Below are 23,842 nucleotides of genomic sequence, written 5' to 3' on the forward strand. Positions count from 1 at the left end.
GGGGCATTTTTTTAAAAAGCTTCCCAGGTGCCGGCAGGCTTTGTACACCCTTGACTGCTCCCCTGAGCGTCTTTCTAACCAACCTCCTTGGGTTGTGTCACTGCCTTGCCTCCGGTTGCCCGCTGGCAGCGGGGGCTGCTTTGGCTTCCTGCCTCCCACGGGGCTGCTGGGGGTGAGGCTCCAGTTGCTGGTACAGCGGCTCAGCAGCAGACGCCTCTTGAACCAGGTCCAGCCGTGCTTCCCCTCACGTCGGTCCCGTGATGAAGGGCTTTAGACAGCAGTTGTGTGATCGCGTTTGGAGAAGCCGTGTCCTCGTCCCGCCCGCATGAGGCGGTTACCGGGTGGGCAGGGGGAGTTGGCTTCTCCCATTATTATTGCCCATCCTGTTGTGGCAGCTTCATTAATCTCGCCGAGCGTTTCGTAATCGCCGCTGCCTTCCTGGGCAGGCCCAACGCTGGGCCTATATTCTTTATTATTCAAATGCAGGATTATGGGAGTTTTCCTTTCCTCTGCTACGCCCAGGGTAGAGTACCGCTCCCCCCCACGACGCGGCCTACTCCCCTCCGCGCTGAGGCTAAGGAAAGGCAGCAGAAGAAACGAATGCTGAGGAGTCGGGACATAGGAGCCGACCCGCTGGCTGCATGGTGGCATCCGAGCTCCTAGAAGTAGTGGGAAGGAGGGTTTGCCATCCAGCCTGGCTCTGCCGGGCATCAGGTGGTGCACATAACCCGGCAGCGCTGTACCCAGTAGCGTGCCCCTCGTGGGGCTTGGCGCGACTTGCTGTGTCGAAGGTGCCCGTTCACACCGGGCAGTCATGTTCCCCCACCTCCTCTGCTGGCATCCATAGGAGCACATGCATGTATTTTCCTGGCTCCTGCGTGTGCCACTGATGAGGGATTCCCAAGCAGGGGCCATGCCCTGCTCCCTGCAGCACCAAACCCAGCGCCCTTGGCCCTGCCTGCTGCTTCTGGCCACGGGGATGCTCCATGCAAGAGCTGCGGCCCATGGATGGGCTCATCTCTGTCTGTCCCAGCCTGGTGCCTTCCTCCCGAGACCCATCTCCCTGGGCAGCACGCGGGGCAGTAGAGATGGGATTGCGCCGCTCTGGGCCCGAAGACTCATTAAGGCGTGCGGGCTCTGCTTAGCTGCTACGGCTCAGCCACCCCGGGCTGGTGCCCGAGGCAGGCGTTTGCTACACGCATTGGGTCCGTGCTCAGCAGCCGTCACAACAGTGGGGAAGATGACGAAGGGACTGTAAGCAAACTGAAAAGCAAAGCGAGCGTGAGAGCAGTGGACGAGCCGCCAGGGAAGTGGTGGACGCCGCATGGCTGGGGGGTGTTACCGGGGGGTTGGGGGCAGCGGTGTCTCGTTTCTACCCCAGGGACCGACCGGGGTTCTGGGCTTGGCTGATCGCTCCGGTTCCCCTTCTGCTGTGCGCCAGGCATTGGGTGCTGGCTCCAGCCAAGGCTGGGGACTGTGACCGGGCTGGGCTAATTGCTGCCTAGAGGGTCAGGCCTCTGCTCTGGCTCAGCCCAGTCTCTGCATTTGGGGCCAGGAATTTTTCCCCAGGGACAGACTGGACAGGGTGGTGTTTGCCTTCCTCTTGTGGGGGTGTGATCCTCTACCCAGGACCACGGTGCATATTGACATTTCACAGGTGCAGGACACGGGCTGCTGCAGCTCCCCGGCAGCTTTGGTTTGGTCGGGGGGTACTTGCAACACGACTCCCACCCCCCGCGCACTTGGGACTGCATCCAGCCTCCGAAGCCCTCGGGCCTGGGGATCCTGGGGACGCCTCAGCCTGCTGCAGCTGCAGGCTCACTTGCTAGGGCTGATGCCAGGCCAGCCGGAGCTATAGGCGGGGCATGATGTCACATGAGGCACACACAGCTGCACTTGCGCGTGCGCACACTCCCGCTTTGTACACCCATGCTGCTCCAAGGAGCCTGGCCCTGTTCTGGCCCCATGCTTGGCCATTTTCAATTGTCCATGACTACACCGAGGGCTTGGCAATAACCAGGCTGAATGCACCTGTTAGTGAGGGGAACAAACCCTCCGTACAAATTCAGCTGAAGACAGCAGGCTGATTGAAGCTGCAGCTTGCAGGGAGGGCAAGGGGCATCGGGAGCAGAGCAGCACCCCCCTGGGGCATGGAGGTGGGGCACGGCAGCCTGCAGGAAGCCTCTCTGAGCTTTGTAGGACTCGCAGACCCTCGTTCTCCCCTTCCAAGCCTTTGGCTACCTGCTGCTGCTGAGCCGGGGCTCTCGGCCTTCCCAGACCCCCCCTTCATGGGCTCGGGGGTCCCCTTGGGAAATACCAGCTCTTCATTTTCACTCCTTTTGGGCATACGGAAGAGCCCTAAAGCAATCCTGCTGCTGCTGAGCCTCCAGGAAGAGCGCTCTCACCCTGCTGGGTGCATCAAAAAGATGCTTTACTGGACATTAGACTCATTTAATAAGCAGTAAAGTGTCACTGTCTACATCTGTGAGCAAATATTGCACAGTAGATTAGGCCAATGCGCTGTTTTCTAGCACCTGTAGATACATGTAGATGCCGACCAGGAGCAAATTCCCACGGCAGATGGGGAGTGGTACAGCAGCTCAGCAGGACACTGCTCACCAGCCCTGTGGAGATAAGGGCCAGCCCCCACGCCTCTGCCAGTCCTGGGCTGGCGCCCGGTAGAGCCTGGAGCTGCCCCTGGGGGTTGCAGAGGGCAGAGCAGGAGCAGCTCTAAACTGAACTGCTCCCCACCAGGAGCAGATTTGCTTCCAGCAGCCACATGTTCAGCTGGTTGCAGGGGCCTGGTTCATTGAAAGTGAACTGTCTGCACAGAAAATTCAGGCGCATTCATTTCACATATAGACATGCCCTCTGGGTCCCTACTTGCACTCCCTGGGCTGAGTGGGTGACTCCTGTTGGCCTACCTCACAGTGCTGACATTGTGTGGCACCCCTGAAAGAAGCTCATGGCACCCCTGGGTGTCATGGCTCCTGCTTGGGAATCACTGCCCCGACAGCTGCTCACCTGGCAAGGGCCAAGGCACAGGGATGTGGTGAGAAGGGAGCTGCAGTGTGCTGGGATAGGGGCAGCAGGGGCAGGAGTGGGGGTGAGCTGTAAGATAACTAGGGCTGGCCTAGGGCTGTGGCAGCACTATCCCAGACCTCTTTTCCCCAGCAGTGACACACGGCACAGCTTGGTCCCAGGCAGCCAGGGCCACAGTGCATCTGTGGGGGAGAGGGGAGGGAATGGGCAACTAGTTCAGCTACTCAGCCCATGTCTCCAGGAGACTCATGTGCCATTCCCTGCAGTGCTTGCCTTCCCTGGGGCCACAGGGAGCTTGTCTCTTCCCTGACGCATGCAGGAGGATCCTGAGCCACACCAGGCTGGCCCCACAGCTCAGCGTTGTGTTCATCAGAGACCCGCAGGCAGGGGTGCTAGGGTGGGGCTGGGTGAATGGAGGTATAAACACTGCTGCACTTGCATGTATTTTTTGTGGACATTAAAAGCACATCAGTAAAAAAATTTCCACGTCAGTAAAAAAATAAATAAATTCTTGGGTTGGCAACTGTGGCCAGGCGTGAGGGAAGGCTGGGGTAGGAGGCTGTGAACAGGCAGCACATTGGTTCTGGGAGCAATCCACTTGTCCTGGGAAGACAGTGCCGGACCCCTCCACTGTGCCACTTCAAGTCCCCCTTGGAGGGTGGTGGAGTGATGTGCCAGTGCTTCCCAGGACACCCTGCTGTTCATCTGTACAGGTACCATGGCTCATTGCAGGAACAAGCCAGTCAGGGTGTGATCTCTCACCGGCCGGCTCCCTGCTGGCGAAGGAGTGGCAATGCAGCATTGTAAATGACTGCAACTCTTGATCTTTTTTTTGTTCTGGACCAAATCCGAGACAAACCAGTCCCAGGGCAAATGAGACGTCTGTTTATAGCCTGAGTGACTCCCCCCTGACAGCTCAGGACCCTCTGGGGATGGCAGGTGCTACAGCAGGGAAAGGAGCAGAGCCCGGTTCGTACAGCACCAGGCACAGCCCGGCATCAGCCTGGGGCTTGGCTTTCCAGCAGCACATCTTACTCCCTCAAGAAATGCGACCTCACACTGGGGCCAAGGTTGAACATCTAGAAGCTTTATTTCAATCCTTTACAATAGTAAGAATCACAACGTCAAAAATCAGGAAATGCTGCTAATGGAGACAGTCGTACACAGCCCGAGAGGAGGGTGGAACAGAAAGGCAAAAGCAACCACGATGAACTCCCTCCCCGGTGGTGGCAAGAGGGGCAAAGCCCCCCTGCCCCGTCCCACAGCTGTCGTCTCAGCCTTTACATCCATGCAAAACCTCCCCCCTCCCATCAGCGTCGCCCCCCACAGCACTGGGCCATCAGCACCACTCGACATTACAGCAAGAGTTGGTTGCACGGTCGCGGCCGTGCGGGGTCGGCTCCACGCTCCCCTCCAGCATTAGGGGGAGTCTACCCAATGAGGGGCTGGAGCGTTGGCATACTACGCCTACAACACAAAATCATAGTAATACTGAACACTGAGAGAGCGTCACACACACACTGAGCAGCCTCACAGCAGCCCTGTGAGGCAAGTATTATTCTCCCCATTTTGCAGATGGGGGAACTGAGGCAGGGAAATTGAGTTGCCAAGACCAGAGGGAGCCAGGAGTCGAACTCCAGGCTTCCTCGCTCCTGGCCCCACACCCAGAACGCGCCTGCCTCTGCATCCACCTCCTCTTCCAGTCTCCTTCCATCCTTTCCCCACCACGTCCTCATCTCGGTACCTACGTGAAGGGGGAGCGGAGTCTGCAGGCAACACTGAGTGCAGAGGCCGGGGGCCTGGTGAGTGGTTCACACGAGACACCAACCTGTTACTAAGTGAAACTGGTGAGAGACTCGGATCAGCCAACGCCAAACCTAGAGCCCAGCTCGGCGCTGGAAGGGATTGGGGGTGCTGCTTGCTGCTGCCTTCCCATGGCTTCTCCTGGTCCCCGTTTCCCCAGGCCTGCAATGCCGACTGGCAGCCCAGGGCCCGGATCCTTCTTCCTGGTGCCAGCCGCACAAGTGGCACAAGGGAAGGGCTCTGAGCACGAGACGCCTGCAGTGGAGGCCGTCTATGTGCAACCGGAAGATGCTGAGCAGAGGCCGCAGTGCCTGCCGCAGGCCACCGTGCCCACGGGGGTGCAAGTCTAGTGTCCCATCCACACCCCATGCCCAGCATGGGCCCGACGCGAGGAGCAGAGGGACGAAGCCCCACCGGGGAAGCCGTGGCACCTGGAGGGCAGATCCAGAGCCCTGCAGCGCCAGCGGCCAGTCCCAGGCTCCTGCCCTGTGGCCACGAGTCTGGAAACCCGTGTATTCAAGTGTCCTTGGCAAGGGAAGAAGCTGCCCCGAGCACTGCTGATGTCCCTGATCTACAAGAGGATGCAGGGCCCTGGCACGCGCAGCGAGTCCACCAAGCTGCCACCGGCACCGAGAAGCCCTCTGCTCCCGCCGACGCCCCACGTTTCCAGCCAGCGCGCCCATGCGCAACACGCACCACTGCGTGCCATGCCCCAACGCCATCCACGCCACTGCCCGTCCTCGCCACGTACTGCTTCAGCCAACCACGGACCCCTCCACGCTGCGCCCGGCACTGCCCGCAGGGACGCCGTCGCACGGCCACAATGGAGCTGCTCCTTGCTGGCGTGAAGGCCGTCACGTTCCTGCTCCGACGGGCGCTTCCGGGGGTGACTATGCCCCAGCCAGCAGAAGCCAAGTCCACCGTGGCCACGACATCCCTATGGGACGTGCTTCTCGCAACCCACGCCTGCCTTGCAGCCAGGTCCCTGTGCTCCCTCAGCAAACGGCCCCCTCGCTGCCCGCGCCGCGCCGCTACCAGAGGCCCCGCACCAAGCAGCCCGCAGGCAGTGCTGGGGCTTGCAAGGGGAATCTCGGGCCGGGAACTTGCACATGCACACCTAACCCCAGCCGCACAGGGAATGTGACCCCGTCCTCGGACCACCCCAGGAGTCCCCAGTACTCTCCTGCCCTGCCAGCCCAGCCCGATTCACCTGGGACGCCAGGGCGCTGGGAGCCCTGCGTGTGGACAAGGAGGCAGCTGGAGAAAGCCTCCACCCCAGCCAGGAGCCGTGCCGACCCTGCTACCCCTGCCCTCGGCAGCGAAGGGCACGGGGAGCAGGGAGGCGACCCGGGCACTCGGGGTCGATAGTCTAGTGACTGAAACGGCCCTGACGCCTGCTGCCCCCTCGCTGTCGCGCCCTCTGCCTAACTCCGCTTTCGCTCCCATCCCTCCGCGCGGAAGCAAGTCGCGTCCACCGCAGCCTTCGCCCCGTTCCCGGGCGAGCAGCAGGTCCAGCTCTTCCTTTAAAACAAACACAAAAGGTTAAAACAGAAGACCTCCCCACCTCTGCCCTGCCCCAACATCCAGGCCTAGCTCGACTCAGCCACAGGCAGGCACAGAAGTGGAGGTTGCTGTCTGGGGCTGGGACTGTAAGACTGGACCCTGCACCCTGGCCCGGGATCTTCTCCTAGACCCGCACCCCGTAAATTTGCCAGGTCACATCCTGGGGGGAGAAATGCACCACCCTTTGCAAAAACGAGGGCGTTTCCGCAGCCGTAAAAACTGAAGTGCAACGTTTCCACCCGCCCTCAGCACAAGCCTTCCCCACCCCGTCCCGGGACCCCGGGGACAGGAGAACCTCGAGGGGCCTGCACTGCCCCGGGCTCCGAACAAAACGCTGTCAGCATCCTGCTCCCCTCTGCCCGGCTGCGCCCTGCATCAGAGCTGCCCCCAGGGCGTCACCCGGAGCAGGCGTCTCAGTGCCCCGGCCCACGGGGAGGCCTGCTCCGGGTGACGCGCGCCCACCCTCGTCCCCCGCCGAGCTGCCCGTCTCAGAGCAGACCCCGTTATTGCTTCGGGAAGCAAAGCCGATGCCAGGGACCTCCAACCCCCTCTACCACCTTCCCTGCAGTTCAAGTGTTGGCATCGGCAGGTTTCGATTCAAAATTTAGTAACCGAGAAAGAAGGAAGCCTCAAAGAAGGGCAGTGATATATACACCCGCGGGCCACATGCAGGGGCGAGGGATGGCAAAAGCCAGCAGCTTCGGAGGGAGAGGGGCTGTGGCGGCGCCCGGGCATCGCAACGCAGCGCCGCTCTCCCACCCGGGGCCGTGCTGGACATCGAGGGCTCCTCGCCGGACTGAGGGAGAGGGACAGCAAGTGCAGCCGTGCTGTGGCCTCCCACCATGGAGGGCTGGGGAGCAGCTGCTTGGGTTTGAGAGACGTGGCGCTGCCCTTGCTGCCTCTACCCGCAGCCCGGCTGGCACAGCCGCAGAGCAAGCGCAAGGAGAGCGGACAGGGCGAGGGGGAACAAGGGTATTAGTGCTTTTCTGATGGTCCCCCCAGGGAGTGGCGACAGAGGCAGGCAGCCACACCGCAGCCGAGCACGCCCGGCAAATGTGAGCAGCTTGGGTGCTTGTCCCTGGTCCTGGGATGAGTGTGCATGTGCAATGAAGGGAGGGGGAGGGGGAGAGGTGGGGGAGCGGTGTGAGGGCTGGGGTATATATAACCGCCCCGGTCAGGTGCAAATCTGCATTGCTTATCGAATTTCGCCTTGAGAGGAAAAAAGCACTTAACGCAACTAGCAGACCACTTGGATGCCAACTAGCACACTTTAATGCCGTTTTATTAGAAATCATGCAAACTTTAATATAAAAATACAAGTGCAATAAGAGAGTCTTTGTGTGTAAATACAGGCTCCGGGCAGTTGCGCCGGCGGCAGCTTCCCAAACAAGTATTCTCACCAGGCGGGGATGCCGCCACCGCTGCCTCGCGGACCCCCAGTCCCACCCAGCCCAGCCAGGCCGGCCCCCGGTGGAAGTCTGCCTCCAGCTACCTTTGATCCCAGTGTTTCGTTATCTGCTTGCTGCTTTGTGTTAGTTGGACTTGAGCGCATGAGGCTAATTTACAGTTCGTTTCGTTTCTTTAGTGTCGTTCGCAACATAAAACAAGGAGCTCGGCCCACAGCCCAGAACCCTCCAGAGCAAGGGCCGTCGCCCCACCGCCTGCCGACCCGCGCCGCAACAAGGCTCAGCCCCCCGGCCCTCTGCAGACTTTCTGCTCCCCGCTTCTCTGCTCTTCCGGACGGGAGGCGGCTCCTCCGTTCTCCCGCCAGGTCTCGTCCCAGCCGGGTGATCGGGTCACCCGGCCCATCGTTGCCAACCTTTCCCTCGCCTCAACACGTAGCCCGCAGCACCCTCGCGTCTCTCCCAGCCACCAGCCTCCGGCCGGCGGTTATCCGAGTTCATAAATAAAACCGCCTTCCCCCCACTGACCTCGCGGGAGCTGCTGCGCGGGCAGGTGCGGGAGCACCCACCGGAGCCGGCAACGCAGCCCGCGGGGGCGCGCCAGGCACTCGCGCCCCGGCTCCTGCGAAGTCAGCGTGGGGCCTGGCGGAACGGCTGCGGCAAGGTTTCCTGCTAGCTCGTTCTCGCGCCCTTCCCTTCAGACATGGCTTATTCCCATGAATTTGCTCCGTTATTTTAAAATATTAAAAACAAACAAAACAAAAAAAAATAAATCTCAACGATAAAGAAAAAAAGAAACCCAGTTACAACGGCTGGATATGTCGGTAAGAAGCCAGCACTGCAGCAGCGGTTAATGTCTTTACTCTCCTATGGTTAGGGGAAGAAGGGGAAAGAGAGAGCGAGACAGAACGAGAGCAGAAGGGAAGGGGACGCAGCATGGGTCAGCAGCTTGAGAAATCATCAACACTGTCACGAAAAGAGTAAAAGGTGAAAGTCAACAGTTAAAACAGCCTAGTGTGTGTATGTACGTGTGTGTGTGTGATCTATACCGTCATTCAATAGGAACAGCAGAAACCCAAGCAGCAAGGGGGACACAAAAAAATAACAACAACAACAAAAAAAAAAAAAAAAGAGGAAGGTCACAGCTTTTCCCCATTAACTCCAGCCTGGCTTTGGCCCGCAAGCAGCGACGGAGCGAAGCTCAACGGCCCCCGACCCAGGGCTGGCTTAAACACCCCTTCGGCTGACAGATCCCCGGCCCCCTGTCCTGAAGGCAGAAGCCTGACCCTCGAGCTGGCCCTGAGAGCCGCCCCGGTGCAAGGACGTCAGGTGAAGAGAGGAGAGGGTGGCGCGGGACGGGGGGACTGTCAGGGCGATGGAGACCGAGGCAGCCTCCCCGAAAGGAAGCTAGCCCTGCTCGCGTGCGGTGCCCTTCCCCTCTAGAGCCAGGCGCCGGGTTAAGGGGGCCAAGCTGAGTCCCCCTGGGAGCGCGGAGGGGGAGACTGCGGGAGTCACAAGCCTTGCTGAGAAAGCGCTGCAGAAAGGTCTTCTGCAAGGGGAGCCGGCTGGTGCAGTGGTGACGAGGCGGTGGCCGCGCCGCGCCGCGCCGGGCGGAGGTGCTGCTGGGGTGGGGGTTGGCGACGACGGTGTCCGCTCCGTGGTCCGTGCGAGCCGTGGCCTTCTCACGGAACGCCAGCTGGTGGGGGTCAATCTGCAGCGACACAAGGGGGGGGGAGGGGACAGCAGAGGAGACACAGGCAGGGGGAGGGACAGGGGACGGAAGACGATACCAGAATGTCATCATTAGATGCCTGGAAAATAAAAGGCAATTTTCTCCATTAAACATGAGGTGGCAGCAGCAGCGGCAGAGACATTGCTACAAACAAGCAGAGGCAAGCGGGGTCCTTGGGCACGGCCAGGCCACGGGGTGCTGCCACTTACTTGTTTCTTGTATCTGAGTGTCGAAGCTCTGACTGTCCCTTTGGTCACCACCGCCCGCGGCCGCGGGCACAGCCGGCCCCACTCCGTTCTCCTGCGTGTTGCCGCCCGCCGGGGGCACAGCCGCCGCTCTGTCCAGGGGCGCCAGGGCTGGCGGCGCTGCCTCTTTGCTCTCCTCGGCCTACAGCGAAACAAGGGGATCGGGAAGGACAAGGATGAGTCGGGGGAGACGGACGTGGCGTGGAACAGAGGCCGGGCTCTAGCCCCTCCGTGCTCACCAACGTGAAGGGCTGTGAATGCAGCAGAGGCACCCTGCCCTGTGCCCCTCTTCTTGGGGGTTGGACTAGGTGACCCACGGAAGTCCCTTCAAGCCCTGCTCCTCTACTATTTCTTCCCTGAGACAGTCCTTACAAACACGGCCCTCGCATTGGGTGATGGAAGCCGCGTGGGACTGGACAAGTCCCTGCATAGCCAAGACAGACGACCCAGATCCGGGGGCTCCCACAGCAGCCACAACCAAAAGCAGCACCTTTCTCAACTGGAAACTGTGCTGCCTGCATGCTTGCAATAGAGCTGGCTAGCCCGTGGGCAGGGGCAGTGGGAGCGCTGCTAGCTGCACATGGGAATCCCACGGCAAGTCAGCCAGGGCTGGGCGTGACAGACATCGGTGTGACCTGCACCTACCACTAATGCCACAGGTGACTCAACGGGCAGGAGCTCAGGAGGAGAGAAGCAGCTCTCAGCAGGCTGCACTCAGGCTGTCAACGTGGCCCAGGACTGTGAATACGTGTCTCCTACCTCTGCCCGAACCTAGCAGCTGCTCAATGCCATTCGCCAGCCAAGCTCCTGTTGCCCGGAAGCTAAAACCGACCCAAAAGGATTCCAGATACAATAGGGTTTCAAATGAAACCACGGGCACCGATAACAAATTGAAGAGGCAAATCTCCAGCACCAGGTCGATAGGTGCTGCATCAGCCCAGGCACTGACTATTAAGACAAGGACATTTTAGAGGACATACTCATGCCCACATGCAGCTGTCTCCCCGCTACAGCGAAACTCCAGCATGCTGCCCTGCGATCCCCAGAGCAGAGCTGGGCGCATGGGATGCCACATCCCTATGGCAGAGAAGTGTGCAAGAAGGGCAGCAAGCCATGGGAAAGCAGGGACCTACTCTTCCTTGTGTGCAGAGGAAGGCTCGGAGCCAGGCAGCTCCTGCGAAGGATTACCAGCTGCTGTGAAATCCCTGTCAGAGCACCGCACACATGCATCTCAGCAGCCCGGTGCGAGGAAGAGTACTGCTGATCAACTGCAATGGCTCCGAGAAGATGGGCAGTTATGCATACACACCGCTCGGACTCACGAGCCGCCGTGGAGGGAGCGGGGGCTGGAAGGCAGGTTGCCCTTGCGCCCGTGCCACCCTGGGCCCGACTACGGATCTAGTGCAGAAGGTTTTACGTAGTGCCGGCACTGCCAGGGTCAGGGGTGGGCTACGCCCTGGAGGGGGTCCAGCAGCAGACTGCTCGAAGTGGAGCCTGGGCTTGCAGCTCCCGCCCCGTTCAGGGTGGTGATGGGAAGGAACGAGACAAGGAGGTGGAAGGAGCCCGAGGCCTGCCTGGCCGCGGGTCAGCACGTGGCACCCACCTTCGCTGGGCCTTCAGTGGGGGTTTGCCCCGCGCTGTCCACGGAGCCCGCCTTCGCCTGCGCTTTCTCCTTGGAGTTCAGCTTCTGGTTCTCAATCTTGATGTCTCCTCCCCCTGCAGCGAGAGGGGGAAACTCAAACATCTGCTGGCTTCAGAGCTGGGGGTGCTCAGAGCCCATTAAGTTGAGCCAGGCCTGCCCCAGTCCCCCTTGCCCCATCATGGGTTCCTCTGGAGGCCAGGGAAACAATGCCCATGCCTCAGCTTTTAACCAACTCCGGCCCAGGCTCAAATCTGATCCCTGCCAAGACAGAAACCTGGAGGCCTCCCTCTGTGCAGACAAAGCCACAGTGGAACCAAACATGACTTCCAGAATCAGACCTCAGAGAAAAAAAACTGGCCCAGAGAAAGCCAAGGGTCAGGAGAAGTGCATCGAAGCAGCACACGAAAAGCCTGCAATCACCACCACCTGCAATCCTCACCCCAAACACACTCCTTCAAAGCGGCTGAAAGGTCGAGACACGGTGGGCTGCTACCCCCAGCTGTCCTCTTGCACTGCCTTTGTGCCCCGTGACCTGGTCTCTGCAACCCTCAACTCTCTTCTGCGGGGTCTAAGAAGGACTTGAGGCCTGGCCTTCAGGGTGCCTGTGCTGAACCACACTCCCTTTCCCTTTCCTCCGCTGCCAGCTGCCTTCACAGACCACCGCTGCCGGGGGCAGAAAGACATGTGTCCCATTCGGCCAGACCCCAGCGCCTGCAGTGCAATCCACGCCGTGACCCCATGGCGCAGCCGGTATGGAGGGGAGGCCCCTCCAGTCCCAGGGCTGGGTGCCCTAATCTTTGCTGGAGCAGCAGGAGTGACCTGGTGCTTCTGCCAAGTGCCAACTGAACTCGGTCAGCAGCCTGTGGCCCTCAGGCTGGATCTAGGCCACGGAGCTGGGGCTTCAAGCTCGGGGCCTGTGCGGGATGGGAAAGCCCCTGGCGGCAGCCCCCACTGCCGACCGTGGCTGGCCAGTCCAGCCTGCTGCGGCTTTAAAGAAACGCCCCAGCTTTCCGCAGACAGACCGGCAGCATCCTTCTGGCCCACTGGACTCCATTCGATATCCAATGCAGCAGACAAGTCTGGCAGGGGCGCTGCGTTTTAATCAGCCCTGACAAGAGCAGTTATTGTTGGGTCCGACTTGTGACTGCCGCGGGCTGCCCAGACAGGGGTCATGTTTGTGGCACCGTGTTCTCAAAGAGGGAGGCAGTTTTGGATGCACTGAACTGTGATGCTGTGCACAAAGCTGGCTCCGGGCTGGGCACAAGGGCTTCTTGGGAACAAAGGCACAGGCAAACTCATGTTCGAGCAGGCACACTTCCTTAGCGGGGTCTCCTGGGTGCACAAAACTGCCCTGTTAGCAAAGCTAGCAACCATCTGGGGCCTGACCATAGGGTCTTGGTCGTCTAACCTCCCTTGTAAAAACAAGCAAATTTAGGTAACTGGCCACCAGCTGTTACACCCTGCATTAGAGCTACACTGAACCCAGTGCCGGGTTAGGAGCCCAAAGAAAACCTCGGACACGCAGGAACCGGTGCAGCACGACTGCCGCGTTCCCATCCAACACCTCCACGGTGCGGACAGCCTCAGGATACTCCAGAGCCGGGTCACGATACATACAGAGTCGCAGGACAAACGGTGCCCTGGAGGGAAGTGACTTTGCCCCTCGGCAGTGCCTTCTCCGAGAGGAGCTCAAGGCAGGAGACAAACATGAATTAAGCCTTCAGATCAACTTTGTAAAGTGGGAGCGATCGAGGCTGAGAGCTAAGCAGCTTGCCTGAAGTTAAACACCAAGTTCCTGCCACCAGCCAAAGTCTGAGGCCAGGCTTTCCGATTCCCAGCTCCTGCTCTACCCATGTTATGCTGCATCCATAAGTAACTAGGCATCCGCTTGACAACCATCCGTCTGCCTCGCTAGTCCCTTTGCAAACCAGAGCTGCGTCGCAACGACACGCAATATTCACAGCCTGGCAGAGCATACAGAGGACGTGCCAAGAGACTCACCTGGCTTGTGCTTGATAGTCGTTTTGGAGCCACACTTGGAAGACACCTTGGAAAGGTCAACTTTCTTGGTCTGGATCTGCACCTACGGAGACGAGGGAGAACAATGCAGTGCACAGAAAGTGTTTCTTGTGGAGCCAGGAACCGCGGTCAGTCGTACTCAGTTAACCTTCTTCTGCCCCCTTGCCACTCAAACACCTTTTCCTATGAACTCACTAGCTCAGCAGTTCTTAAAAAGGCAAATATTTACCACCACTACCAAAAGCCCCGGCTCAGTCAGCAGAGGGTAAGATGTGTGCAGACAGATGCATGTCAAGGAAAGCTGATAGAGGGACAGGGGCCGGAGAGGAGTCACGGAGCAGAGCGCACATCCATGCGAGTACAAATGCCCCACACCGTCTCTCCCCAGCACCAACCCAGGCACTGAAGATTTAAGGCCTCCAGCCCAGCGTCAAGGGAAAAAAACCCCAAAATCAGCAGCATTGCCCCAACTCCCTGTGAAGTGTCAAGTTCATACCCAAAGTTCATAGCCTTTTCTTCACTGCGTTATCAGCCAACAAACTAAGGTGTCAACAGACTTCATATCAAATGTCCAATGGCTGTTTATAGGCATCCGGGATAGGTTTGTACATCAGCTAAGAACGGGGAGCGAGCAATCGCTGTGCCCACGGACAGGCCTTGCTACTCTTATAACCAGGTCTTGCTTGGGGTTCTTGGAAACCTGCTCCGAAACCCCTCGATTTCCCCACTGCATTTTATTCACTTCAGCCACACTTTTCCCACATTGTTTCCTGGCTGTACCCCATGAGATATTTGGGCCTGGTCCACAGCTGGCTGCGAACCTCCAAGAAAAAAGAGGAGCAATGCAAGTAGTGATGTTAGTAGATTAGTAAACGATCCTGAGTCAGTAACGAGCCAATATCCCACCCTGCGGCACCGCAACAGAACAAGGGGGAAGAGGCCTTTTCGGTCAAGGCCTCACAGGCAATCCTGAAGAGGATTTCATGGCCGCTCCTCATGGCGAAGGGTTTGAGTCCTGACCCAGGCAGCTGCGTTCTGCTTGCCCCCGAATCCAGGCGCCAGCTGCAGCTGCACATGAAATGCTTTAGTCTCGCTCTTTTACTCGCAGAATAGTTACAGGCCGGGCAGAAGTAGCACAGCCGATCTACCCCTGAAATGGAGAGCTAACTCAAAGGTGATCCACTGTGTCTCGGCTCTTCTCAGAGACTCCCAAAGTTACCAAAGCTTGAACATTTGTTTGCTTAGGACTGGATTCAGACTAACTTGATTTCACTGAAGCCACTCTAGTGCCTTCAGGCGGTGCTGCTCACTGTCACTATTACTGTCACAGAAGTCCCATCACATCTTCCCATCCCTTACCTGTCTACTCGTGTGCCCAGACACACGAGTAAGCCCTTCACCGAAGTCCCTCAGCAGCTGTTGCCCGAAAGCTTCTCATGTTTCCCAAAGCTAGTTTCATAAAACTCACTGCTACCTGGAACAAAACTTCCCCCTCGAAGGGTCAGGTCTTTTGACCCAGCGGCTCCAAGTTAAATGCTGACTTTGCTGCCTGAATTCAAGGGCTCAGGGTAGGAAGTCTGGTCCTTCATTAATTTCTGTTGGTTGTTCGCCTTTCTGCCCCTCTCCCCTTCCAGACAGAGTGCACAGCCACAACACGGAGACCCTACGTGGTCTCAGGTGAGCCCCAAACCACTGCACGCAGACTGAGTGTGCAGGAGGATGCACATACACAGCAGCCAAATGTTCTGCTCCAGGATTAACGTCTGCTTGGAAGTGAGGCCTTTTCCACTGCTTCACTGTAGCATTTTCCCCTTATTTTTTAAAAGCATAATAATAAATTCTCTTCCCAGGTGGAATATAACACTGCGGCCTTTAAAGCAGAAGTGTCAAACTTTGCAGCCCACAGAGCTGTGTTGTAGGGCCTGTGAGGTTCATGGAGGGGCTAAGGATTCGGGTAGGGGTAAGCAGGAGCAAGGCGCACTGCTCAGATTCAGAGCACACAGGCCCCTTGGCACTGGGCAGCAGCAGTGGAGGGCGAGCAATAGCCATGTTAACGCCCACGGCCACCGCTCGCCCCATGGTCCAGATCCACAGGAGCAGTTTGACACTGCTACTTCGAAGTGTTTGTACCAAACATAACGTGAAAGCAGCAGCACCACCTACGACCCCTTGACCCCAGCTTCTTCGGTATCCGCACACACAATCAGCCCCTCTGTGCAAAAAAGGCAGGTCAGATATAGCTCTTGCAGCATTTTTCCCAGAACACCATAGGAATTAATGGGCTAGGAAGTTCCAGCCATTTCTACCACGGCCCAACCGTTTGTTTCAAGCCTTAACCTTGATCGTTGCTAATGACCGGTCCAAGGAATTCCCAATAGTCGCTACTGGGGAGACACGAATGTTTGAGGAGTCCATGGCTTCAGCATGGCTGATCTGCTGTTGGGCTCAAGGATTTCAAGGTGGAGCTGCCTTGAGCAGAACTAAATGAGCTGGACAAGAACTGTCCTGGGAGCAGACACCTGCGTTAGTGCCAAGCAGCAGCGTGAGGGATAAAAGGAAATACTATCAGGAGCAGCCAGCTAGGTTCCCCAGGGCTCTTCCACTTGCACTGCCATTGCCCGGGCTGTGTTTAGAGATGACAGACACCTGGGAATACTGGTGTTAGCTTTTGGGCATCTGCAAGCTAAAAGCAGATGCGCATTTTACTCTGTTCTCGGAGCAAGCGGCTTAGCCGGTGTACGTACAGGAAGACGTGCGGAGAGAAGGAAAGAGACTGGGAAAACCACGTGTGAAAATGGAAGCACCCCTCTTCTCTGCAACGGGGGAAGATTTGGAGACTTTAGAAAGGTTTTAAAGGAAGAAAAACACAGGCCGCAAACTAAAGATTTACCCTGTACCACTTCTGCTGACAGCCAAGGAAGAAAACATGTGCAAGACCCTACTATAAAGATGCCAGTGATGGAACAGCAGCAGTTCCCAGAGAAAGCCCCTCTACGTGCGCGGATGAACACTCTGATAACGGCAGCTGCCTGCAAACATTTGGTTTATTTTGGGCTGTAAATCCAGATGATAGGTACAGTCTGTCCCAAGGAGACAATCTATGGTAAGAAACAGGAACGTGCCAAAGCTAGAGAGCCACACAGCACATGCACTCCCCACCCAGGTGGTGTGCTGGTCTAACATGCCCTCCCCGGCCTTCGACTGAGCTGTGCTGCTGGGTGCCTTCATGGAAAATGACAGACACACGCTCTGACTGCAAGAACACGAAGACGCAGTGGAGGGTACAAATGGCTCACATTACTGCTGCCAAATAGTAGCAAATTAATTGCATAAATGCAAGTCTGAGCACCCATGACCCCTCACTAGAACAGTAGCCCAGAAAGATGGAAATTACAGCCTTGCTCCTCCTAGCTGTACTCTGGGAGACAAGCTCTGACCACCTTCTGGAGAGGATTAATAAGGCTTTGGTTTGATAGATTTACTAATAAAAACTATCATGAAGGATTCCTTTGCAGCATCTGGTGGAAAAGTGTATTGCCAAGAGAAAAAAATCAGAATGAGACACAAAAGCATGTTTTCCAGGGAAGGCACTCACACAGTCCACCATGCTCCAAGTCCTAGGGGTGCGTCTAGAGCCTCCAAAGTGAATGGGTGGCAAGCACTTAGGATGGATACAGGAGCAAGCAATGCTGCTACAAGGTACTCAGCACAGAGAGCATGTCCCCATAGCTGGGATATCTGCAGAGCAGAAAATGAGGCTGCCTCTACTGGAAGTAGTGAGAAAAGGATCTGCCCCGGTTTTGTAAAGGATATTTTGTGGCAGCACTTTTAAATCCTGTCATGTTTGTAGCTGGTGGATTGGAAGAGAGAAAGGCAGGTCACCATCCCAGGCAACAACCCCACTCACCAGGGGAGCAGGATTTTGTATGGCAGGGACAACAGCCGTCAGCATGGGGCACGGAGACGGTGTAATTTTGGAAGATGCAAAACTTCTACATTTAAGCAGTAGAGAAGGTTGCTTGCTATCATTACTACGCTGCCTATCTTGAAACATCCAGAACATGCAGTCCTAAAAAATATCACCAACCACTAAGCAAATCAGCTCTGGCATTGACTTAAGGTAATGCAGGCTGTGCTCAGTGGGAAAAGCTGCCCTGACAGGTCAATACAGGATCACTTTAAAGCCTAGACTAGCACTTTGCATCGTCTGGACGAGCATTCAGAGCTACCCAAACCCACTCAGCTCTGGGCACCAGGCAACAATACTGTCATATACCGATTATGTTCGCAGCATCTTATCAGCTTCCCATGTTGAAAGAAACTGTCTGGAAAGTTGGCAGGTTTTTTCCCCAACTGCCTTCATTCCCTGCAGATGCAATACTCTGGAGTTGCTGCTTCTAACTGGTTAGTCTCAGCACTTTTAAACCATTCCAGTTTGCCTGGGATTGGCTCAAATCCTGGGTAATGCAGTTCAAAACCTCTCAACCTTAAAGCCTAACTTTGGATGAATGAAAAGTTGTCAAAACCACCAGTTTAACTAACTAACCACAGATCTCAATTGGTAACACCCAAGCAGCACGGTAGTCTCTCTCCTTTTGATACAGGATTGTTTTAGATGGCTGCAGAGTGGAGCAAGTATATTTGCAATGTCATGAAAACATCATGAATGTGCTCCTAACATTTAACCTATCGCAGCTCAGAAGCCTCCTATCTACACGCCTAGCCAGAGGTGCTTATTTCGTTTCAGGCAGATGAACAGAGCAGAGTTAATCTCAGGAAACCACATATAGAAAGCAGTACATGAAAAGGAAGTTAGTAGAAAGACAGTGTGTCCAGAGCCCATACTTACATTCCCACCTCCAGGGACATGCTTAATATTGTCCTTGGAACCACACTTGGACTGGACATGGCTGTAGTTCGCTTTTTTGGAGACTATCTGGACCTAGAACATTACAGAACGGAAAAAATGACATGGGATAAGGGCTGGTTAGAATCGTCACGAGACAGGCTGGAGCGGGACGGACACGGTGGGTAGACAAGGAGCCGTGTTAAACTTAAACCCAACTTCAGTATTAGGTGCGAAAGAGCTCGGAGGAGGAGAGTGAGACAGCAACAAGCAAACAATGAGGCAGAGTGACTGAACAGATGGTGGTAGTGACAACACAGCTTAAGCACTACTGCAGAGGAAAACTCTGTCCTACACGCTGCACAGATCAGCATTTCACGAGTGCCCAGCTACCAAGAGGCCATTTGTGTGCGCCCTGGCAGCTCCCCGTATAAAGCTCTAGAACAACCTACTCTCTCTGACAAGGGCGTCCTCAGCCGTACGTTCGAGCAGGGACAGCTGCCTTCATTCCCTGCAGACACAATACTCTGGAGTTGCCACTTCTACCTGGCTAGTCTCTGCACTTTTAAACCATTCCAGTTTACCTGGGATTGGCTCAGATCCTGGGTGATGTGGTTCAAAACCTCGACATTAGAGCCTAACCTTGGAAGAATGGAAAGTTGTCAAAACCACCAATTTAACTTGGATGGCAGGAGGTCTGGTGCCAGCTGGATAGACTCATTGCTTCTTTTCTAACAAGCTGAAATGGTTCCAGAGCCCACGACACACAAGGATTATGTTAAAAGACCTGACTTGAACATCCAGAATTGAGGTTGAGAGAAAGCAACGGCTCAGCTGCAATCAGTTTGGACAGTGGTTTCCAAACTGCACTCCATGAAACCCTGGAGGTCCATGAAAAGAGACTGGCGATTATGGTCAAGCGGGCCGAGAGGTGGTATGCTACCATCACCCGACCTGGCCCAGCTGCCTGGCTCCACGTCAGCTCAGATGACTCGAGAGCCAGGGCCAGGAGAAGCGACATGCAAGGGTTCTGTGACATGAAGCAGTTTGAAAACCAAGTGCCCAAGGTCAGTCCTACAAGTTACTTACTAGAGAAAATCTTCTGAAACACAGTACAAGGCACAGGCTATAGACCAGGTGGAAGTGTCACACTGAAGCCCTTTTCTTGCATGCTTTCGAGTCATCACGTAGCTAGACTCACCTGCAACACCCACTTCTGCCTTAGAGGGTTTTTCACAGGACACTCAGCCAACCAAGGCAGATTGGATTCATTGCAACAGGGCCCCTGATGTTACCCAGCTGTGGGAATGTATCATTTGCTCACACTTACCCATGAACAGCCAGACCAATGCTGTTCTACATATTTAAGCCCCCACTCCTCGATGGTACCCAAGAAGATAGCACAAGATCACAAGTTAACGGCTTATCAGTCACCCCACCTCTTCTTCTACTCCTCTCCCATAGCTCAGATACTGAGATGAGATTGTGCATCAGACTTCCAGGTAAGAAGTTGAAGCCATGGTGAGCCCTGGCTGCGAGATGTCAGAGAAGACTACTGATGCCATGCTGTCTGGACAGTCATAGGGAAGACTTGGGTCAAATTCTTGATGATTTGGGGGGCGGGGGGGGCAGGGATTTGGTTAAAAGTGCAGGAACTATTGCTCCATCTCCCTAGTCCATGAAGAAGGGCAGCTTCTCTTCAGGTTCCCTCAATGCTTTGCTTTGCCCAAGGCAAATACAGAGGGCCTTCCTCCAAGAGGCTTTGGAAAAGAAAAAAAAGACTACATGTGGAAGTCACCACCAAGGATACTTCTACACAGACTCCATTAACAGTGTCATGGGATTTACAGGAAGGAAGTGCAAAAAGGTGCGTGTGGAGGAACAGCAATACTGACGAGAGAAAGGCAAGAGTTCAGGAGAAGGGAAAGTGACTCGAAATAGAAAGTTTTCCTTTCGCCTTCCACAGGTAAAAGTCTGAAATCCAACTCACTTTCCCATTGGGCTGTTTTTGTGCACTCTCTTTTGTGACAGTTGTTTTAGTAGTAGCCATTTTAGAGACTGCATTGGACTCAGGCTTTCGTGCGGCACCAGCTGATTCAGGTTTTTTCTCTACTTTCCCCTAGATGGAGACAAATGGATGATGAATTTAACTAGGGAAAAAAAAATCAAAGTAAATGTTGGAAGGAAACAATAGAATATAAAACCCGCCACTAGAAAGGTAGTGGACTGGACCAGTTGCATAAGACTTTTGTACAAATCTGAGAACTAGGAGGCCAGGTGGTCTCTTGGGTCTAGGACTGCTACAACAGAAACCACGGAGAGGCTGCGTCTCACTCAGGCACAAGCACTTGAGGAACCAGGCACCCGAGATGTGAATGGCATTATTTGCAGCAACTTCTCCACTCCTCCAACAGGATTGAATCGCGAAAGATCCCATCAAACATCAGCATTGCAGCACTTCCAAACAGGAAGGTGGGGAAATGGATACGACTGCTTGATAGTCTTTGGAAGAATTATATGCAGCATCTAAACTAAACAGTTGTGTTCAACCCTGCCCTGCTGACTGGACCGGGCTACAGGCTGGGCTACCTGGAGATGCCTTCACATCTCTCTACAACTACAAGGTGTTTACCTACATGTGCCTACCTCATTCTTGGCCGCTTATTTCCCCCACATGCTGATCTGACTCAGGCGACAGATTGGCTCGACACATCCTACAGGTTTAGAGTTAGTTAATTTAGGCGAGGCTTAAGCAAAAAGTTAGTTTGACACGATGATCTCGGAGATCCCATTTGCTGCTGACTTGCACTAGGGTTCATTACAAAAAGGTGAGAATGTGAGGCCAAATTTAAGACCAGCAGCCATCCTGCGCTCTAAGCTAATTGATAAAAAAGTAATAAAACAGGCAATGCATCTGCCATGATCTTATACTTTGCACGTGTCATAAAAGCAGAACATAATTTTAAAAGTCCTGCAAGCAGCAAAACGATTCTCTAACTGAACAGTTCATCACAGCTTTGCTGCTGTCATGCAGTGGAAATGATCTGATAAAATAAGGGAGACAGCACAAGCAATGTTCCTTAGTGCCCCAAGGTCTTGGCAGAAAGCCTGGCAGGCCTCCCAAATGCTAAAACAGGTCTTTTCCCTTTATTCTTATTTTTTTAAACAAGTAGTGAGGAGGTGAACCTCTGAGTGCCTGCTGAACAGAGTATGAAGAACCTCCCAAGCTCTCAATCTGGTCTCTACTTGCTTTACAGGTGGGAGTTCCTACTTTCCTCTGCACCCTGAAGCCTCCCAGAGCTAGATCTGGTCATCCTTTTCAGATTCAAGGGTGGAAGTTTCTCCCTTCTGGGATACTAACCTCTAAGGACTATGCTATGACCTTCTACAGTCATAAGTCTGAGGTTTCTTATAACTTATTTTCAAGCAGGTGATGCCATTTATGGCATGCTGCAGTGGTGCCTAGGAGGACCCGTTGTTTTAATGTTTCTAACAGAGGTTACAGCTCCCAGCAATAATATGTTCTATTTTAGTGACCTATTCTGAGAAGGAGGTTTACACAGCACGATCTTCACTGCAGGAAAGCATGGCTGCAATCTGCTCTAACTAATGCAAGGTAAAGCCTCTGATTATAGATAAATTGCCAACACCACCTTTGGTCAGGCAAGGAGTAGGATATAGGATACTTGATAATGCAGAATGATCATGCATCTCCACGAGGTGTATAATATGGATGATGTTAATGACTGACTTTCAATATGCTGATGAATGCATACAGTATGTTAATCTCAGACTCCTAGAAAGGGCTCTAGAGGCACTACAAAGCTCTTCGCCTTTTTGTGGTAAAGAGCCACAGTGAAAAAATTCAACAGAAAGCCCCTGTATTTAGTCACAAGCTATGTCCTATCCGTGCTTTCAGTTGCCTTTCCTCATGCAAGTCTCATGAGCCACTTCTCTTACAACAGCTGTCTCCAAAATTTGCTGTGGCCACCAGGGAGGGGGTCTTGAGAACAGCACACAGACTTAATTTCAGCTTCAGAGCTGCACATTCCCAATGTCATTTGGGGCAGCCCGTCCCGGGACTTGCTCCCGAATCCAGGTCTCCCATGGGGTAGCACATAAATCTGCCTTCCATATCATTTACCACAGCATTTCTCAACCTGTGGGTCGTGACCCAAACATGGGTTGCAAGAATATATGAAATGGTTGTGAATAAACTTTAAAAATAGATCAAACTTAAAAAAATGGATTCTCCTTTAAAGGAGAAGAACATGGGAAATTGGCTTTTCTCTTGCAGGCTGGCAGAGCTCCAGCCTGCAAGAGGCTGTACACCCCCTCTCCTGCCCCACACACTGGGGAGCTGGGGCCTGGGGGCAGTGGGTCAGGAGTGAGGGGCACTGGGTTGGGACTGGTCATTGTGTACAAACGGGTCCTGGTACAAGAAAGGTTGAGAGCCACTGACTTAGCAGACTGAACTCCTCTATTTGAAACAGAAAAGTGAACTCTCAGCTTTCTCACAAGGTAGGTTCTAGATCTAGATAAGAAGCACGCCTCTGTTCTCGGCGGTGAAAGGTTTTTGGAGTCTTATTAATATTCCCAATAAGAGCCTGTTATGTGTACATGCTTGTCCTGCCACCTCGCTATTGCCTCGTGCAGACTGCAGGACCCAAGAAGAGCTCTGCAGGCACAAACACAACCAGGCCAGGGAGCAGAGGGAAGAGCGAGGAACACCAACCACTCTTAAATGCGAGTTCACATAGTTCCAAATGCGGCCACAGACTTACCTTTCCTCCCCCAGGCTGATGCTTAATGTTATCTGTGGATCCAATTTTGGAGCGTACGTTCTTCAGGTCTGGGGCAGAAACACTGCTGGTTGGGCGAGACGGCTTGGATGTGGTGCTGGTTTTCAGCGGAGCTTTGGCTGCCAATGGTTTTTTAGCATCTGCATTTGCACTAGAGGCTGTGGCGGGCCTGGTGGCAGCTGGCTTGGGTTTGGGGCGACTGGTGGCAACTCCAGGTGAAGTCATAGTAGTAGTAGGGGTGGTAGCAGTAGAGGTTGTGGTGCTACTCTTCAGCGAGTTTCCAGGAGCACTCCTTGGACGGCTCAAGTCGGCTGCAGTAATCATAGAAGAAAGGAGAGGTTGGGGGAAATGTCGTTCGTGTCAAGCAGAACATGTGCAGCTGTGAAGGAGCTAGTGACCCACTGAACAAACACTCCTGCCATCAAACAGACATGGGGGCAGAGGCAGGAACTGATCCAGGTTACCTGATGGTGATTTCACAGGGGTCTTCTTGGCATCTGCAGGCTTGGTTTCAGTCTTGATAGCTGCAGAGCAGAAACATAATCAGCCTTCTCTGCATTATTTCAGTATACACACATTCATTACCACCACTCGGAGTGAAAACCAAAGCACGCAAGCAACCCTTCAGGGTGCTGGCACTATTTCTTGGAGAGGCCAGATATTCTCTAGCATTGCTCTGGTGTCACGACTCCCACACCACTTCTGAGTGGCAATCCTCCTCCCTTGCTACTTGTTTTGGGCTTAC

General features: G+C 54.9%; 1 protein-coding gene across 8 annotated transcripts in view; it reads right to left on the reverse strand.

Annotated features, from left to right (window-relative positions):
- Positions 1-4,108: 4,108 nt before the first annotated feature.
- MAP4 (microtubule associated protein 4) overlaps positions 4,109-23,842 on the reverse strand; it is a 219,784-nt gene continuing 200,050 nt past the window's right edge. For 4 of the 8 annotated variants that reach the window (XM_090048017.1, XM_090048018.1, XM_090048015.1 and 1 more), the window contains 8 exons: positions 23,562-23,621; positions 23,080-23,408; positions 20,286-20,414; positions 18,299-18,391; positions 13,432-13,513; positions 11,392-11,504; positions 9,753-9,930; positions 4,109-9,622 (listed from right to left, as the gene is read on the reverse strand). In XM_090048017.1, coding sequence (XP_089904143.1) covers positions 9,615-9,622; positions 9,753-9,930; positions 11,392-11,504; positions 13,432-13,513; positions 18,299-18,391; positions 20,286-20,414; positions 23,080-23,408; positions 23,562-23,621 — 992 coding nt within the window. In that variant the 3' untranslated portion in view covers positions 4,109-9,614. The remainder of the gene's footprint in view (positions 9,623-9,752; positions 9,931-11,391; positions 11,505-13,431; positions 13,514-18,298; positions 18,392-20,285; positions 20,415-23,079; positions 23,409-23,561; positions 23,622-23,842) is intronic. The other 4 variants (XM_090048016.1, XM_090048020.1, XM_090048019.1 and 1 more) reach the window with 4 other exon arrangements.

The sequence above is a fragment of the Crocodylus siamensis genome, chromosome 5 (assembly GCF_052110815.1).
Source record: "Crocodylus siamensis isolate JL-2025a chromosome 5, ASM5211081v1, whole genome shotgun sequence".
Classification (NCBI taxonomy): domain Eukaryota; kingdom Metazoa; phylum Chordata; order Crocodylia; family Crocodylidae; genus Crocodylus; species Crocodylus siamensis.